At 39.8% G+C, this 18,972-nt stretch overlaps 1 protein-coding gene across 1 annotated transcript in view; it reads right to left on the bottom strand.

The window, feature by feature from the left end:
* The window catches only part of LOC107090913 (transmembrane protein 189-like), a 45,759-nt gene that overhangs the window by 15,212 nt on the left and 11,575 nt on the right, over positions 1-18,972 (bottom strand). Inside the window, exons 2-3 of the mRNA XM_015384553.1 lie at positions 7,044-7,163; positions 6,843-6,934 (exon numbers count right to left, since the gene is read on the bottom strand). Coding sequence (XP_015240039.1) covers positions 6,843-6,934; positions 7,044-7,163 — 212 coding nt within the window. The remainder of the gene's footprint in view (positions 1-6,842; positions 6,935-7,043; positions 7,164-18,972) is intronic.

Below are 18,972 nucleotides of genomic sequence, written 5' to 3'. Positions count from 1 at the left end.
AGGCAGATGAGATAATCAGGTATGTTTCAGAACATTCTGTGAATTTATCAAAAAAACTAACAATTCAAACCCTTCAAAAGCATTAATGTATTTTGAAGAATTCCAGTCAGCTGCATGAACCCTGTAAGATGGTCCCTCTCTCTTTTATAAACCAAATGATGCATTCTTACAGGGTTTTCCACAATCATCCCACAACCAAGTCTGACAATTAATTAACCATCTCAGCCATTGCTGTACAAGGCGCACGACATTTACCAGGTGGAAACAACAAAACCCAGCCACCAAAGAAAGTCGTTTGCAGCTTTTTGTGTAGATAATATACAATAAACTGCAAAGCTAAACAATGCAGATTAAACACACAGAGGAATCTAAACACACTTAGCAATGCTGAGCCCCAAAGCACACATCCAGCATCTTAATAAACCTCAGAACAGCAGTCGACCTGCACACACACACATACTAATGCACATAAACTCAAAAATATGAGCTTCAAAACACACATCCTCGCAGACACACAAGGCCCCAAACCCCACCTGCGCTGTGCAGAGGCAGACACCTGTCTGTGAGAGCACGGGGGTCTCAAATGAAAGGCTGAATCAGAATCTCAGAAGCTTAAAAGAGGACAAAGAGAAACACACCCACGAGCACACGCTGGATAAAGGTAATTTATTTCCCTAGGTGGAAAAAAGGCAAGAAAAGGGGAGGTTTGCATGTGTGTGTGTAGGCATGGAAGCATCAGCATGAAAACTCATTATTGTCGGGTCTGCTGCTCGAAACAATCACAGCCGCTGATCTATGGAAGTCGTCGATGGGTGCCACTGCAACTCTGAAGTTATCTGTTGATATCTGTGCAATTAGGACCCCATCTCCGCTGAAACAGCCCCTCTCTGTTCCCTTCGGCCCCTCCTCTCCCCGCAGCCCTCAGTCAGATGAAAGGCCGGCTAAGCCACGGAGGTCGTGCCGAGCAGGGCGGCTCCGGCGCTCCCAGTTAACGCCGGTCGCTGCATGTCTTCTAATCCCACACCGTTTAGCGGCCTGCATGGCACGACGCCCGTTAATCACCGGCTCACATCGCCCATCGCCCCGGCAACCAGCACCTTCCCACTGCTTGTGCAGATACGCCCTTCCACCCCCATTTTTTTTTTTTTGTCCATCTAACATTTATTTCATCAGATTTTTTTCCTCTCTCCACTTTCATTTTTTAGGAAACATTCCTACTCTGAGTAAAAACTGACACGTCGTCCCAGAGAAGGAGATGTTTGTTAAAGATGCAACAAGAAGGTAGAAGCCAACACAAAGAGAGCTGCTTTTAAACAATGAAAAGCGAAGCCGAGCTGACTGGGATCTTCAAACACATTCTCCTAAACTGGAAGCACATCTGGCAAATTTCAGAGTGAATCGAGCATCATTGGGAACTAATGAGCGTGACTTTGTCCTCAAAGTAGTCTCATTAGAGGACTGCGAAATCCTTGTTGAGTCAATTAAAGCTCAACGACATGAAGACTAAAGAAAATACAGCGTGGCCCGAAGCCTCGCGAAGGAATTGTTCTGAGCACTGCAGGGAGGCTGTGCAGCTCTTTTTAAAACGTTGCCGCAATTTCAGTTCTGTGGAGACAAAAAAAAGGGTTTTATGGGCTGGATTCATGATAAGTAATTATGATTAATGTGAGTTTCCCTTTTAAGGGTGTTTAAAATCATATTAAATAACATTTAATGTGATGAATTTGTGTTTACCTTGTAATCATAGCACCTGTTTTTAGGTAAGAGACACAATATTCTTGGGGGAAAAAAAATGTATCCTTCCCAACATATTTTCTTTGTTTTCTGTCAACCTTTATGTTTTTGATTCATCATCGTATTCATGTCAGGGTTCTGCAAAATGTCCTGTCTCTCCAGATCAAAAGTCAATTAGATTTATTTTTATTTTTTTTATTGGGGGGGGGAATCAACAATCAATGTTATTACACTATAATCTGATAACTGCCTGAACTGCGGATCAGAAGAACCAGTCTAACGACTTAAAGTACGCTCAAAACCCGTTAATAGCCACCAGTCCTTCCCAGTGCTTAAGACATTTAAAGAGGGTTGAGAAACAAAATCATTGATATTTATCAGCATAAAAAGGGGTTATACAGCCCCTTTTAAGCCAAAACTGGACCAATAAGCTATGCAGACCCAACAAGGCTCAGTTTAGATCAGTTCATCCTTTAACGTTTAGAAAAAATAGATTGTGTAAACATGTTATAGTCATCTTTGTTGGTGAACGGAGTGATAAGACACCAGCATTATATTTTGCTGGTCTTTTCCTTCCACAAAACAGAATGTCTGAGATCTTTACTTGGCCAAAAAAAGGAAATATAATCCTGAGGCACAACAACTTTGTGGACTTAGATGGATCTGTTCCAAACATCTTGGTGACGGATAACACCTAGGAATGTGGTCATAATGTTATGCCTGATTAGTATATTTTTTTATATCTTACTTTCTCCCAGATTTTTACAAAAAGATAATGCATAATCAATAGATCTTAAGACTGATGTGTCTCAGTTTGGGATTCTTTAATGAATTCTTGATGAAGTGACAGACATTCTTGTCTTTACAGGAAGCGCGAAGATTGAGAGGTGTGCAGAAACTTTGCATAAACGCTTCTACACTGCGTTTCACACCCTGAGTAATGTCCTTAGAGAGATCTCAACAATTATGGACAACAAAGGAAACTGGAAACAAAATCATGACAAGAGCATGTAAACACAAGACGTATACAAGGCAGCAAACATAAAAAAACGACACAACAAACAAAGAATGAAAGTGCCTCTATTAGCCTCGGGTGTTCTGCATCGAGTCAGTCTTTGATATTCAAACTAACCTTAAATAAAAGCAGAGACCTGCTTTATTCCTCCGCTCCAAACCACCACTGAGGTAACTGCACACACATATCAGCACTGCAGCCCATTGCCACCCCTCTGTTCCCTGCTAACGTCTACACTTCTCTTCCACTAAATGCATTTATTAGGCCTCTCCTACAGCGCTTGACACACCATGTAAATATGCTGCTGTGTCTTCAGTCTGCCTCGATAAATGCCACATCATACATGAACATCCACCCACATAATTTCCTCAGAAAAACATGAAAATTACACAAGTTAAACTAAATCGGATATGAGAGAGAAAGAAACTTTGGACACTACGATTACTCAAACTGGTGTCCTTGTTAAACCTAGTTATTAAGATTGTATGGCATGTTTTTCAAGTTGAAATTAAAGGCCTTTTATCATTATTATGCAAGACTAAGTAAATCTGTGATTTCCAGATGTTTCAAACCCAACATATCTGAGTAAAAAAAGGGAGCAATCTGCCGCTGAGGGCATGGAGGTAGGAAGCAAGGATTGATGTTAGAAGACAATGAAGGGTGCAAAGAAAAATGAAGGACGGAAATAAGGAGGTAGATACAAAATAAGAAGGAAGAAAGAGCAGATGGACAAGAAGGTACAAGGTCACAAGGAAGGTGACAAGAAAGGAAGTCCAGAAGGACAAAAAAATAGGGAAGGAAGGAAGTGTACTTGTATAGCACATATCAGTTCAAGGCCAGTTCAAAGTGCTTTACATTAATTAATAAAATAAAAATAAAAGCAAATGACGATGAAAATATAATAAAATCAGGTAATAAAACAAAAAAAAAATTGTGGAGTAAGTGGAGCATAGGAACTAAATAATGCTTCTCTATGTTCGGTTCTAGTCCTGGGTGAACAGAGTAGGCTTGAAGTAGAAGACCTGAATGGTCTGGGAGGTTGATACACTGACAGCAAATCTGCTATGTATTTTATATGTAGGCGTTTATCCATTCAGTCATTTATAGACTAACAGAAGGATTTTAAAGATCATTCTCTGTGCTACAGGGAGCCAGTGGAAGGACTTCAGAACCTGGCTGATGTGCTCTACTTTCTTTATTTTAGTGAGAACATGGGCGGCAGGGCTTTGGCTCAGCTGCAGCTCTCTGATGGACAAACCTATGAAGAAATTTTTGCCGTAATCAATTCTACTAAAGATAAATGCATGAATGAGTTTTTCTACATCCTGTTTGGACATTAGTCCTTTAATCCTGGAGATGTTCTTTAGGTGATAAAAGACTGACCTGGTAACTGGCTCTGATGGTTAAAGTCTGAGTCCATCATGACACCAAGATTTTGGCCATAATCAGTAGTTTCTAGTAGCTGAAGCTGTGAGCTAACTATGGATCTCTATGGATTATTAACCCAGGTTTTTTTTATTCAATTGTAGAAAATTACGGTGCATCCACATATAAATCTGATACAAGCAACTAACCAATGCTCTGATGGGTTCATAGTCACCTGGTTACATTGTTATGTAAAGCTGTGTGTCATCTGCATAGCTATGGTAACTGATCTGGTTGTTTGCTATAATCAAAGCCAAGGGAAACATGTAGATGTTGAATAGGAGCGGCTCCAGGATGAAGCTTTGGGGGACCCCACATGTGATTTTTCTGGTGTCTGATTTAAAGTTTCCTTCTGACGGATAGAAGTCCCTGTCCTTCAGGTAGGATTAAAGCAGTCCAGAGTTCTACCAGAAAGGCCAACATAGTTTTCCAGAAACTGTAATACAATCAAGTGATCAACAGTGTCAAATGCTGCACTGAGGTCCAATAATAGCAGCACTGTGGTTCTTCCAGAGTTTGAGTTTATACGGATGTTACTGAACACCTTAATCAGGGCCGTCTCTGTACTATGGTATACACAGAAACCTGACAAGCAGCTGATCATTGTTAAGAATGCATTTAACTGTTCAAATAACTTTTTTTCCCCCACAAATCTACAGATGAAGGACAGGTTTGAGATGGATTTGTAGTTCTTTAGGATTAATTTGTCCAAGCTTCTCTTTTTCAACCATAGTTTGATAATTGCTGCTTTTAAGGGCCGAAGAAAAACACCTGACATACTGTAAGGAATGTTTTTGGGGTTTCAATCAAATCAGTCTCTAAAAAAAACAGGTAAAACGTTCTTAATAAAACCTTTGGTTAATTCTTCAAGGCAGAAGGAAGATAAGGAAGGAAGGAAGTAAAAGTTTGCCATGTACATCTGAAACATAGAAATCAAATAGGGAAAGTAGACACAAGATTTAGTGCAGATGAGTTTTATAAGATTGCTATTAATCTAAGGAGCAGCATGAGTATCAGCTTTTATTTATCCGTAACAGCTTTTGTTTTTTTTGCACTTTTCATTATTTGTAATCAAAATTTGACTAATATCAGCTCATTATTAATCATGCATTTATAATATATGAGTACAACATGACAGGTAACTGCTCTAATTGGGGTACAGCAGCTCTTAAAATGCACATTAGTTTTAACATTTCAACAAATTATTTACCTATGAATAAAACATTCAAGCAAAAAACATTCCTGCAACACACACAACCATAAAGTCTGGTCCCATTAATCAAAACAAAGCTCATATAAAAACAATCTGCATGCTGCACCTGATCATGCTTGTTTTAATTGGCTGAGATGAGGATGAACTTTAATCTAATTGGCTTTGTGGGAAACTGTGTGTAAATGTGTTAAGGAGGTGAGCATGCAGCCATCTTTAACCAACACACCAACGGAGTGCTAACATATGTCCTCCAGCTGATCAGGTGACAGCAGAATGACCTCTGTGTTTGTGTGGTTATGTTTTTGTAACCTTATGGGGACCATTTCACAGGAATTTGCTACATTCTGGAAGGGGTGGGGGTATTACCTGTGGACTGGTCCCCAGGAGGAAAAGGTTAGGCAGTTATTGGGAATGATTAGGGTACGGTTCTGGGTTAAGCATTACAAGTGAATGCAAAATTGATGGCAGTCAATGCAAAGTCTCCATAAGGATAGTGGGACATAACATGTAATGGAGAACAGTCAAACCCTGCCAGGGCGTCAGGGATTTTCCACTTCCTGGAATTGTTTGCATTAACTGAATGTAAATATAAAATGATCATGAGGTATGTGGTAAAAACTGCAAATACAATAATATAAAATAATCATAATTCACCAGAGAGAGTTGAAATTTTATGTAAACATAGATAATAATTAAAAAGTGTTTGACCACAGCTTATAGAAAAATATTTTAACGGCGGAATGATCAGATGGAGCAATTTTACTTTTTTTAGTAAAGCAGAAGGAAGAAATGTACATTCCCTTTAGATTGGCTTTTCCTGAAAACCCAAACAAGTGGAATTTAATCCCTGTGTATACATACTGTATACACAGAAAAAAAAAAAAAAAGATATTCACACACATGTATACATGTAATAGTGTTAATGGTGGTCTGGCTAATAAAATACAGTTGTTCAACTTACAAAGAATAACTGGTCTTAAATATGTAAAAATTGAAAATCAGATGAAATCACCATGTATCATATACATAGTTGATAATTTTATATTTAATTCATTTAACTAGCTGCCAGGTCATATGCCAGGAGTGTGAACATTATGAGATATGTCCTGCGGTAGTCCATTGCATAAAAACTAAGAACTTTTAATGGATAAGTCTTGAAAGGTAGTAAGTACTTGTACCTCTAGATGGGGTTTTATAGGGTTCTACCCATTCAACCTTTGTCATATAAGATACAAGGGGAGATGCTCAGCCTGATGTTTTGAAAAACATTGGTAAAATGTTGCTCCTTATGTAAGATCAGGTCCCATTAAAGCTGATGATGGATCTCTCAAGTCCTATATCAGAGCTAATTGCTGATGCCTTTCCTTTTTTTAAATACCTTTTTCTATTGATCAAAAATTATTTTTTGCAGTGGACTCAATTTATTATATGCTTGCTTATTGTGTGCATACTCACCTTCCCAATAACAGGGATGTCCACAGATCCCCAGGTGTCAGCTCCCCAATGAACAATCCCCGATGCAAAATCTGCTGTCACTATCCCCAAAACTGGAATAGAGGAAAAATCAATGTATTCAATTTGAAAAGAGTCTAAATGTTAATATAAGGCACATAATTTATCATTCCAGGTAATTTGTCTTTGTGCCTGTTAACCTACCGATGCCAATAATGATCTTGTAGATGTGAACAGTGGAGAAGTGCAGGAGGAGGAATGAGAAGTTGATGATGAAGAGGAATAGGCACAGAATCACACAAACCCACTCCTGGACTCGTTTACCTGGAAAGGGGAAAATGGAAATTAATTTTATACCAGCATGCAGGAAAAAGTAATCAAACTGATGGAGAATTAAAGAAAAATAGGAGACGAAGTTAGGTGGGTTGGATATGATGAAATGGATTCCTGCTCCCATCAGAAGAACAAGTTGCTCCTTACAGGAGGTTAAAGGATCACCCAGCAGCCATCACTTTGTGTGAGTGTGTCCACACTGTTAATATGTAATCATTCAGAGGAAGACAAATGTAGACGAGGCGATGGGGTCACGACCTCTCCAGTATGAAACACTGACGCTCAGGCCACACAGAGTCCCCATCAGGTGGGAGGCCGATCTCTGCAGGGACGATCCCAACTCAGAGGTCAGCAACTTAGGGAAAGACGGAGTAACTGAAACCAACTCTAAACTCCGCATTCAGCAGGAAAATCAGGGAGCGATGGGAGGGTCAGACTGAGAACCCTCCCTCTGCACACGGCCGAACATCAGAGGTGCTGAATTATTGAGACTTTGGTCAACTGCTCAATTCTTTTTTTTTTTCTTCCTTCAGGAATTGTCTGAACTTTACAATCACTTTCTCCTCTGCCCCTTTTCCTATTATTTTTAAACCCATCAGCAGGAAATGCAACATCTCAAAGATTTACAAAAATAAACTACCCAAGAAATCAACAACTACATCCACTTTGCAGACCTCCTGCCCTTCCTGGCTGTCTTTAACAGTCTAATGTGTCTGAAACTTTAATGCGTTCAGATCCTAATGTATCTCACAGCATTAGGAGGCTATAAGAAATTCATGACAGGTTTTTTTTCTTAATAAAGCACTCCGGCCTGCATAGGTCTGCGTCTGAAGACCGGAGCAACTATGAATATGAAGGTATGGACTCAGGAGCTCATAGGGGGTCTAGAATATGTGATTATGGATATTTTACAACTCATCAAAGCTGACCCTTCACCCGTATCGAAGCTATAAAGAGACAGATGGGCAATAAAGGTAGATGGTAGTTAACTCCTTGGTGGGTTTTACATTTCCTCTTCAGATGCTGCTGTTTAAATCTGTCTCAAAGTTAATCGTTGCACCTTTCATTTTGTACCCGGTTCTCAATAAGGTTAAACATTTTTAAGTAAAACTTGGGATATTTTCTATATGTGTCACTTCTCTTGTTCTTCTTGTTAAAATGTTCAATCCAATCTGAATGTAGCAGTTGCATTGTGTCGTAAACTTTGGAGCATTTTTTTGTATGTAGCATGAATTTGTATGTAGCCAAAGTCTAATAGAAAGAAAACTTCCAGCGGTATACCTTCTATAGTGGCTTCCACTTGGAGAAAAACATGACTTAAGTATGAGATCTGAGCCATTATTTAGGTCTGGGAGATGAATGATACAGTAAAAATGAGGGATTCATCAATATAGCTTTACAGTTTTGATTTAACAGCGCAGCCTTGAATGTTTACTGATGTTTTTGGACGGTGGGAGGAAGCCGCAGTATCCGGAGAGAACCCAGGCATGCACAGGGAGAACATTCTAACTCCAAGCAAAAAGACCCCAGGCCAGGAATTGGACCCAGAACCTTATTGCTACAAGGCAACAGTGCCACCCACTGCATGTCTGGGCCTCTTAACTGATACTTCAGACACAGTTAACTTCCATGCAAAAATCTGAATAAAGTGTCTGGTTTTGGCTCTGTTTCAGGATTCCTACTTTTTTTTGGCTGCAACATACCTTTAATTTAAAAGGAAAATAGTTTTGAACACATATAGTTACACTCTTCCATCACATTTTAAAATGGAAATGGTAGAAAAATAAACAAAGCCCTCTGTTGAAATGAAAATGGCTTCGTAAAAAACTCTTAATATCCACCTCATTTTGAGAAATCCTCGCCTATTTTGCACCCAAATGGAAAAGCAAATAACTTAGGAACTGTGAGCCCAAATTACATGTGCAATACATTATTTGAAAGCTAACACCCTTTCTGAATATATAAATAAAAATTGGGTGAGTAGAACACAGACTAAGGTGCATCAGTTCAAGCATGACTCAAAGTTGCATTTTTTATTCTTGAAAATGATTTGATTTTTTTTTAACAGCAGTAATAAAGACATTCTTAGAAAAGGTTAGTCTCATTGTATTAGTTGTAGCTTATTTCAATGATCGGCTGATCACAATTCATCTGATTGTTTCAACCCAAAGTGGAAGAAAAACATGTGGTATGAAAAAGGCGCATAACAGGTTACCCAGGAGACGGTTATCAATAGAGGGTATTGATAACCGCCTCCTGGGTAACCTGTTATGCACCTTTTTCACACAAGGAGTGACCAAAGAAAGCTATTGCTGGAGAAGTTGACTGTTCAGCCCATTGCATTCAAAGTAAGTGCTGAAAAGCTAAGTGGAAGAGAAAAATACAATAGAAAAGCTAAGAACACCAACTAACTTATAAGGACTTACATACTTTAGCATGTAAATATGCAGCCTAGTGGTTTGATGTTTTTTCTATTTGAGTTATTTCTGTAGGTACAGTAGTGGGAAATGTTGAAGTTCTATAAAAAAGTTTAATTTTAAGCCTTTATTAGCTGCAAGAGAAAAAAATCAAAACACTCCATGTTATAAAATTATTTTGGGTTTTCAGTTTCTGAAATAAATTATCAATAATATTTTGTATTTAAATATCTCTGTAATACCAACTGTGCTAAAATACTTGAGTCACAGAAAAAACTTTAATCCAAACATCAATAAATATTTATGCAAGGGCAGAAATAAATGTTTAGATAAGCCTTCTTGTGTTCATACTTTGTAAATCCTGACAGAAGCTGCCAGAGGAGTTTGCATGGTGCTCAAAGCGGCAGCACATGTGAGCCACTGTGTGTCGACGCACACAGCCTCAGTCCGTTTGTCGCTTCAGCGGAACACATTCAGTTTTGTTGTTTTAGGTTTTGTGTGACATAATTTTCCCTCCAATATGCCTGAAGGTACCCCAAAACACAGGACGGGTCAATACAGGAAAATTATCTCCCATCATCTCCAAATAAGGCTGCAGCCAATCTGTGAGCGAACAGATAGACCGCCGTGCTCACACTGATGGACTTTTTAACACACAATGCTCGTCGCGCAGATCCAGACGCTCCATCTCTGTCACACACTCACACACCCATGGTGCAGGGCACTGGAGCAGTGGGGCGGCTGTCAGGTGATGTGCGTCAGTCCTTGGATCCTCCAGCTCCCTGGTGAGGAGAAGGAAACTAGGACAGGCCTCCACAGAGTGTGCATATTCACTCACAAACACACACATAAGCCCTTGTCCCTCAGGCCATGGCATTGCTGGATATCACACACAGAGGCGGTGACAAACCAAAAAAAAAAATGTCTAAAAGCATCCATGTGAACGTGTAAAGATGCACGGAAAGAAAAACACAACCCATTTGTTCTCTCCTTTGGCACACAAACACCCAAACACTTAAACATGCTGGCACGAATGAATCGGCGCACACTCTGAGGGCCCGAGCAACCCGCTCATTAATATCGCTCTGACAACAACTGGTTCCCTGGCAACCTCTCCGCCATCGCTCACCCAGCAGCAACCCCCGCCTGCAAGCTTGCACGTGGGTGTGCACGGGGACTTAACCTGGGTGGAGCCGGGGGAGGTGAACGAGGGGTGCTAATAGGCTGAAATTAATCAACGCCGGCTGATTCGCTGTCAGGGGAACGAGTGGCGGACAGCAGGAAGGAAGGCAACACGTCCTGAATACTAATGACCAAATAAAGAGGAAGAGGATCCCTTCACCCCACAATGAGCCACTGAAAAGGGCTAAAATGTGATAACATATACTGATATATGCATAAGAATAAGCTCGGGGAAGGTGTGACCATTAGTAGCACGATCAGAATAATATATGATTTCCTAATATAGAGTGGTTTTCTTTAAGGTTTGATCAGATCCTCATTTTGATCATTTCTAATAGGTTCCTTATTAGATCTAATAGTTCTGAATACAACAAAATCACATATTATAGCTCTGATATTATTTTGCAGCTAAGTCATTTGGAATTTTCACATGAAAATAATTCCATGAATATTTTTTTTAACATAATGCTGTAAAATATCAACTAAGAGATTATTCATATTTAGGACTGAAACCATGGAAAGAGCACATCAGCCAAAGTCTGCAACAAATTTCTTTCGGCAGGTGGGACTAAAGTGCAAATGTTTGGATATGATGCACAGCAGAATGTGGACTGAAATCTCCTGCTTCTCGGGAAGAAACATTTTAAAACTGCCTAGGCTTAAAAGCAGTGATATTATAAACTTACATATCATTATAATTTAGAATTAATTTATATTGCCTTCAACACTCAGTTTTATCTGCTTCCAGCTGTGCCATTGCAATATATTATTTCGGTGCATTTTCTGGTTATGCGTTTCCAGGTGAACTAGAGTGCATAGAGTGTTAAACCCACACCGGGATAATCTGACCTTAATCATGAACAGACTAATGAAGCCTATAGAGGTAACTTTTGAAAATAAAACTAGATTTAATACAAAGAAAATATAAAATATAGAGTAAAATAATAGAGTAAAAAATATGAAACTTTTAAACTTCTGAAACGTATATTTAAGATAGAAACTAGTTTGTTGGGTAAAAAAAAATGGAATATTATGTTAAAACTAAACTGACTGAATCCCACATTGGAGGAGGAATGATGACTTAGGCTTCCTTTGGAGCTGCAGGACCTGCGAACGTCGCAAACCCTGAGTTCAGCCTATTTCTCTCTGAAGCAATCTAAAGCCACATGTGAGGCTGACACCTGAAGCTCCCAAACTGGGTCATCAAGAAAATGATCCCAAACACAGCAGCACCACAACAGAGCAGCTAATAAAGACGAGCCACGGTGCAGAATCGAATGTCTAAAAAACTCAATGTACCAAAAATGTGAGAGAAGAGTGGATCAGAATTCCTCCTTAACGGTAGAGAAGCTGATAAATTCAGAGAATTACACAGTGCTGAGAGGTATTGGTCATGAAGGTGGTTCTTCAAAGAGGTTCTTCTACTAAAATCATATTTCGGGTTCTAAACACTAAAATGTTTCAACAGGAAGAATTTGTCCGTTCTTTACTTAGACTATGGTTCTTTTCCAAAGAGCTTTATTGCAGCAAACTGCAGAAATCTGCTGCTGGCAGGACAAAGCTCACAGTTCATCACCTCATCTTCTTCTTTCTGCTTTGCTTTGTTCTTAAACCCACAAACTACTGAAGAAAGAGGAGTACAAAGCAATTATCAGGGTCACTGCTCCATGTTTGCTTATGTTGTGACCGTTTATTAAATGTCTGAATTTAAGCAATCTTGTAAACCATTGAAAAAGAGCGATTAAGTTGCTTTTATTTAAATAACTGCAGCTAGATGCTTAAACACCAAGACCTGAACTCTGGGCTCAAACAAAAAGCAGCTAAATAACTTTTAATCTCAGAGACTGCCACGCAGGGTAATTAGACCACATATTATTGAGTATTTCACTTTTTGTTTTGCTTGACTGAAGTAAACAAATTATACCTATTGTCAGTTAAGAGACTTACTTCCCCAGAGAGCACAGCTGGGTAAACCATAGAGAAAAAGGTACCGTATCAAGATAACTTCCGGATCAATTAGTTCTATTGTAGAGTCTTTAATATTACAGTGCTAGAGAACATTACAAAATAAACAGCATCATAAAGAGCAAGGACCTCAGCACACAGTCTATGAGAAATTTATGAAGTTTAGAGCAGAGTTAAATTCTAAAACATATTCCAAGCTTTGAACATCTCCCAGAGCTCTGATCATTTCATCATCTGAACATGGAGAGAGGATGGACCACTTGCAGAACCCCTTAAACACGGACGTCCACCTAAACCGGAAAGCTGGACAAGGAGGGCAGCAAGAAGACCATGGTAACTCTGTAGGAGCCACAGAAGTCCACAGCTAAGGAGATAGTCCTTCCACATGTAACCTGGCCTTAGTGGAAGAGTGGAGCAAAGATAGCCATCTTTAAGTGGATCTCAGAAGTTCTGCCCTTAGGCTTAAAAAAATGCAACATAGGCCTCCTTTCCATTGAAATTAGCGGGTTAACTCAAGTTTTTCAAACACGGGTCGACTGGCTAACAATCGGCATTTGGCTCCCTTCCCATTGTTGAAAGAAAGCTGGGTCTGATCCCCCAGTGGCAACCTGCGTGGCTCTGTCCCTCTACTGCTGCGTGTCTGGTCAAGCCATCAAGCTGAGTTAGCGGTGATGATGACCAATGCGACAGAAATGTGGAAAGTAAACTATGGAAAGCATAATTTCACAAAGCCAAGGCATAGTAATGGGCTTTATTATTTTGCTCTTTTGTCTGTCTGAATCCCTCTTACCAGTGCTGTGCCATGTTTATCGAATGTAAACAGATTGTTTCAACTTGTTAGGTCAGACGTGACTGGTGCGGTGTGTCGACGTCCGTACGTTGCGTTCATTTATATCCCGTAAATTAGAGGGTTGACCAAGGTCTGCTTTTCCCACTGTATGCCAATCAGAGCCAAGCCATTTGAAGGCGGTTTTAACACGGATCGCTTATTGAGTTGTTTGACCCGCGTTAGAGAACCATTCCCACTGCCACTAAACGCAGATTTTTTTTAGGCTAGTGGGAAAGGGGTAATAGAGACACAGGTCTGAACAGGTCTGGTCTGGACACAATATCAATGAAACATGGTGGTGGTCCAGTCATGCTAAGGGGTCGATTTCCTTCCTTAGAGACCTGGAAGCTATCAGGGTAGATGGAGGATGGATGAAGAAATAGAAACCTGGAATAAAACCTAGAACAGGATCCAGGGGACTTTAGATTTGGCTGTAGGTTCACCCACCAGGTGGATGAAAAACTCTAACATGCAATGAAATAATAATGTTTTAGAGTGGTCAAGTCAAAGTCCAGAACATAAATCGAATAAAAAATGCAACTATCTGGTAAAATAAGATGCAACAGGTGTTTTGTTTTGTACGCACACACAAATTTACAACTACAAAAGTTAAAAAATACTTTTCCAAGCTACTCAGTCTACATCCCTGTTTTTCTGGAAACAAACACATATTTGGCCTCACACAAGAACCATTTATAGGATCAAATTTGTTATTAAATCATTTGTACAATAGTCTGATAAACCAGACTAAATGTGAGATTAAATGTGTAATTAAGTCTGGCCCCGATGAATGAGACATCGGTAGATTGTTGATGAGAACAACCCGTTGTTTTTCAAACCATGTCTGTGCCTATTGGCCAAAGCTCTGACCAATGAGCGCAACTGACTGCGACGAAGTAAGCACGACAGCCTGTCGGTAAACCGGCGAATACGTCCTTCTTAAAAATTAGTGAGCGTAGAGACTCTTCCTGCTCACATTTCAATGAAAACCCCAAATCTAATCCTTCCAAACCTGATTCCAAACCTGAATCAAATGAGAACTGTTCAATAGTTGTTGTGCATTGTCCAGCGGCGCACAGCTTTGTCGTCACGCTCTCAAAGCCCCGCCCGCTTTGCATCCAGAAATTCAAAACCCATCTCCGCGTTGTGATTGGCCAGTTAGTTCTAGGGCCTGGGGCATTTATCCACTCACAGGCAAAATTTATTTTGGCCGCTGGTGGGTGGGGCTAGTTTACTAGGCTATTCGTACAAGTCATTTAAGAGAAACTGTCACATTCACCAATTTTCTCCAATTTCAAATCTTCTTTCATGTAGGAACCCATTTTACGAATGTTCCAGACTTGATGTAAAAGTCTTGCGCTAAAAAATGTTATCCAAACCTAGTTTTTCACTAAATGACTATATTAGCTTTACTTAGAAGCAATTACCCATTTTATCAGGCTACATTATTATAATGTATATTATGCATCTTAATGTAAAGTAAATGTAATTTATAAATTACATTTTTATTCACTGATGCCAGAACCATCAGTCACTACCATGCAGCTGACATGTCAGTGTCAGGGGACACTGGTTTCATTTGTTGACATTTTGTCAAAAGAACAAAACGATAAAGCTACTATTTAAATAATATCTGAAACAGGAAATATATAGAAAGTTCAGAGAAACTCTAACGGTAATGTTTGGATTAATTTTCATTCATGACAGTTACTTGGCTTTGTTGTTATTACGCTAAATGTGGAATGTTTCTGTTTGAGTCTTTCTGAAAGAAAGAGTTTTGTCATTAACATTTTTATATTGATGTGCTTCATGAGAGACAGAGTGAGATAAAGGGATGACAAACATGGTCTGGAGATATACCAAATATTTTCTTCTTAATCTTCAATACCATTTCTATGAATGAACACCTCCTGACAAGCGTGGGAATTCAGAGCCTTATTATGGACCAACCAGGGTAACTATGCAAGCTTAGTTTTCTTGGTAACGTGCGCTCACTTACACACAGGTGAAATGCATCACTTTTAGGAGGATCCTTTAAGATAATTTAAGAACGTTAGTTGAATGTGATTTAACGCATTTGTAAGAGAAAAAGTAAGAGAAATTTACAAATGGGATACGAAACTGTTTTTGCATTAGGTTAGGTTAGATTGGATTAGATTAGATTAGATGAGCTTTATTGATCTCACAGCGGAGAAATTCACTCGTCACATATTGGTATAGAAGTTACAGAAGGTGCTAACAGGGAGGAAAAAGGTGCATTAAGAATAAGCAATATATAGGTCCATATATTCCACAATCATGGGAACTAAATCTTCTTCTTTTATTCTTCTGCCAAGTTTTCTTTCCACCTTCCATGTCACTTTCTCTCAGGATCATCAGGATCTTCCATGTTCTTCATCACGTTCTATCACTCCATATTCTCTCCCTCATGTGTTACGTTACATCTCTGAGGCAGATCCCTTCTACTAACACACTAACACCTGTGATGTGTAGATGGCTCACACATTAGAAACAGAACCGCAGCGTATCGTAGCTATTCTATATAGCTCTGCTGCACTTTATCATCCGTCACTCAGTTTTCCTGCACCCTCCACCCCACACCACCCCTCCCCTAGTGTTCTCTCAGCAGACCTTCCTCAGATGGGACTTTAGGGGGAGACAGAGAAATGTGGGTGGTGAAATTGGGTCACATGCTTGGAGAGAGGGAGATAAAGGGGAAAGAGACACTGAGGGAGAACGACAGCGACGTGGAAACATGGGGGTGAGGACTGGGAAGGGGGGGTTGAATTCCCTCGTTCAGGAGAAGAGGATCAGTCGGAGGGCTCTTCCCTTTCATCTGATCTCTGTGGACGCCAGAACCTGGGACACACATGGATACACACTAACAACAACACACACAGAAAACCAACAACACAAAGAAGACAAAAGACTCACACTACAACGGAAACATCATGCATGTCTCCATGTGGACACAGTCCTGCAACACAAAGTTAATCAATCCATTACCCTGCAGATTCAACAGCAACAAAGGCACAAACATGGAGGACAAGATTTGGTAATAACACACAGACACACAAACAAACGCATGTAACACACAAATTTAACTCATAGCAGAGTCAGCGGAGGAAGGCATCACACCGGCCTCCCTCCAGAACTGCCGTTCAGTGTGCGCTGCATGCTCTCTACTCACAAGGACACACCCACAAGGCTCATGTCTAAAAACCTGCAATGCCCCAAAATTACACTGGACAAGGTCTAGAGCACAAGTCCAGCCTGGAGGCCCCACCTGCAGCCAGAGTGCAAACATTTGTAACCTTATTAGATACACCTGTAGGAACCCAGGAAGAACCTTTTTGGCCTTCAACACATCCTCAAAAGATCAGACCGAGGCTGGAGTAAGAGCATCAGTGGCCACTACAAAAGGATGTATCCAGTACATGGGCAGCAAATGTCTCATCCCTCGTGTAAAGCCACATATGAACTGGAGACATCAGAACTATCTTAACTGTTGCTCAATGGTTCAAAGTTAACTTTAGTTTCATTCGGAAATCAAAGTCTCAAAATCTAAAGTCTGAAGAGAGGAGAGTATCTGCTGATGTTGGTCCGCTGGATTTTTTGGAGGTCAATCTCAAAGCCATCAGAACCAGAAGTTGGTTCACTGACCACGGTTGGCACTGTGGCTGGTTAGAAGGAAAACTGAGATGGCTAAACTATGAAGTATTGTCAAGAGGAAGATGAGCAACTTCAGCTCTAACACGAAGAGCTGAAGACAACCTTTGCTACCACTAAACCTAAGCGGATCTACAGACTGATATCCTCCATACAATTACTCAGAGAGGCTGTAAGTCATGTAAAGAGTCCCAACCAGGTACTAATTGCATCGAAATTGACATTCTCAGAGTTATGACATTTCTCTTTGGAACTGATTTTGTTTTATGATTTTACAAGATGCTGAATTGTTATCTTAAATCCATAGGCATCAAATTACAAGACTATTGTTTCAAAATAGCTCCAAAATAGACGTATTGAACATTTAATAAAAATCTTTTTTTTCTTTAAATGCAGCTGCAAAGAAAATGGAAATACAAACTATTACAAAACAATGATTCCCAGCCACCATGACACCTGTGTGCCAATTAAACCATATAGAATAAAGCCCCTCAAAGGCAGACAGTCCTCTAGAGAAACACTGGGCCCCTATTACCCTCAGGGGGAACCAAAAAGAGTTTGGTCCAAAAGCGCCAATTGGTGTCAAAGTGCATCCATGGCTCCAGGCCAAACAGAACTGGAAATTTAACGTCCCAATGGACAGAGGAATGGCATACTGTAACTTCTAAAAAACAGGGACCTATTTCAAAAGCAAAAGATGATTCTTTTAAATGTGGGTCCAGACATCCACCTGAGAATAACAGGGGATCTGAGGACCCAGAGAGGAAACCTGTGGACTCTTGCCAGAATCTTTAATGGATTTAATTGATTTACGGAACACCGCATAACCATACAACAAAATCTAAAAATTTATTTTCAATACATTTCTTTTAAAATGTCCCAATTTCTCTAATCGAGACAATATGATCTTTAAAAAAAGGAAGCAGGGGTTCAACATTTAGAAAATCCACTAAGACATAATTTATGCTAATATAAATACTTTTCTGGACTTTTTTTCCTTCTCCAGGTTTTTCCCTCATCGTCACCCTGAGAGTTCTAATTGCTGATACTGCTGACTTTAGTGCTGATAAGTGATTCTACACACCCAGTGGTCATATGAACACATACACCGAAATATAAAACAGAACTGCAGTCCCCTGAGACGCTCAGATGGCCTCACACACAAACGCACTCCGAGCCCTGATTGCTCTGGATCGGGGGTCTTCAGTTCTGAGATTTCCGGTAGAAACTCCTCAGTAGGAAACATCATACTTGGGGATATGCTCTTTTATAGTTTAGATGGTCCAGCTCTCAGCAGACCCAATAGAAGCTCAGCTCCAATGTGATAAAAGGACAAAATAAAAGGAAAGAAAGTGAGTGGGTTTTATTAGAAGGGTTGGAATTTTTAATGAGGCGGGCAAGTAAGAACGTCATGAAGATTAGCATTAGTAAAGACCCACACCCATGCACACATACCACATTTTAGATAAAAAGTAAGGACCTTCTATTGACTTCCAATCAATGTCATCATTTGCTAAAGCCCCAACACCCAAGCCCCCCCTTTACATCAGTACAAGCATAAACCCCTCATCAGAGATGGCAAAAGTACTCACTTTCCGTACTTGAGTAAAAGTACAGATACTTGTGGTAAAAGTGGAAGTACTGATTAAACTTCTTTACTCAAGTAAACGTAACAAAGTACAGGCTTGTAAATTTACTTAAAGTATAAAAGTAAAAGTAGAAACCACTTTTTTCATGC

This window comes from Cyprinodon variegatus, unplaced genomic scaffold (assembly GCF_000732505.1).
Source record: "Cyprinodon variegatus isolate N-32 unplaced genomic scaffold, C_variegatus-1.0 Scaffold316, whole genome shotgun sequence".
Taxonomy (NCBI): domain Eukaryota; kingdom Metazoa; phylum Chordata; class Actinopteri; order Cyprinodontiformes; family Cyprinodontidae; genus Cyprinodon; species Cyprinodon variegatus.
Note: the sequence above shows the minus strand (reverse complement) of the source record. Positions and strands in the feature narration are given on the sequence as shown.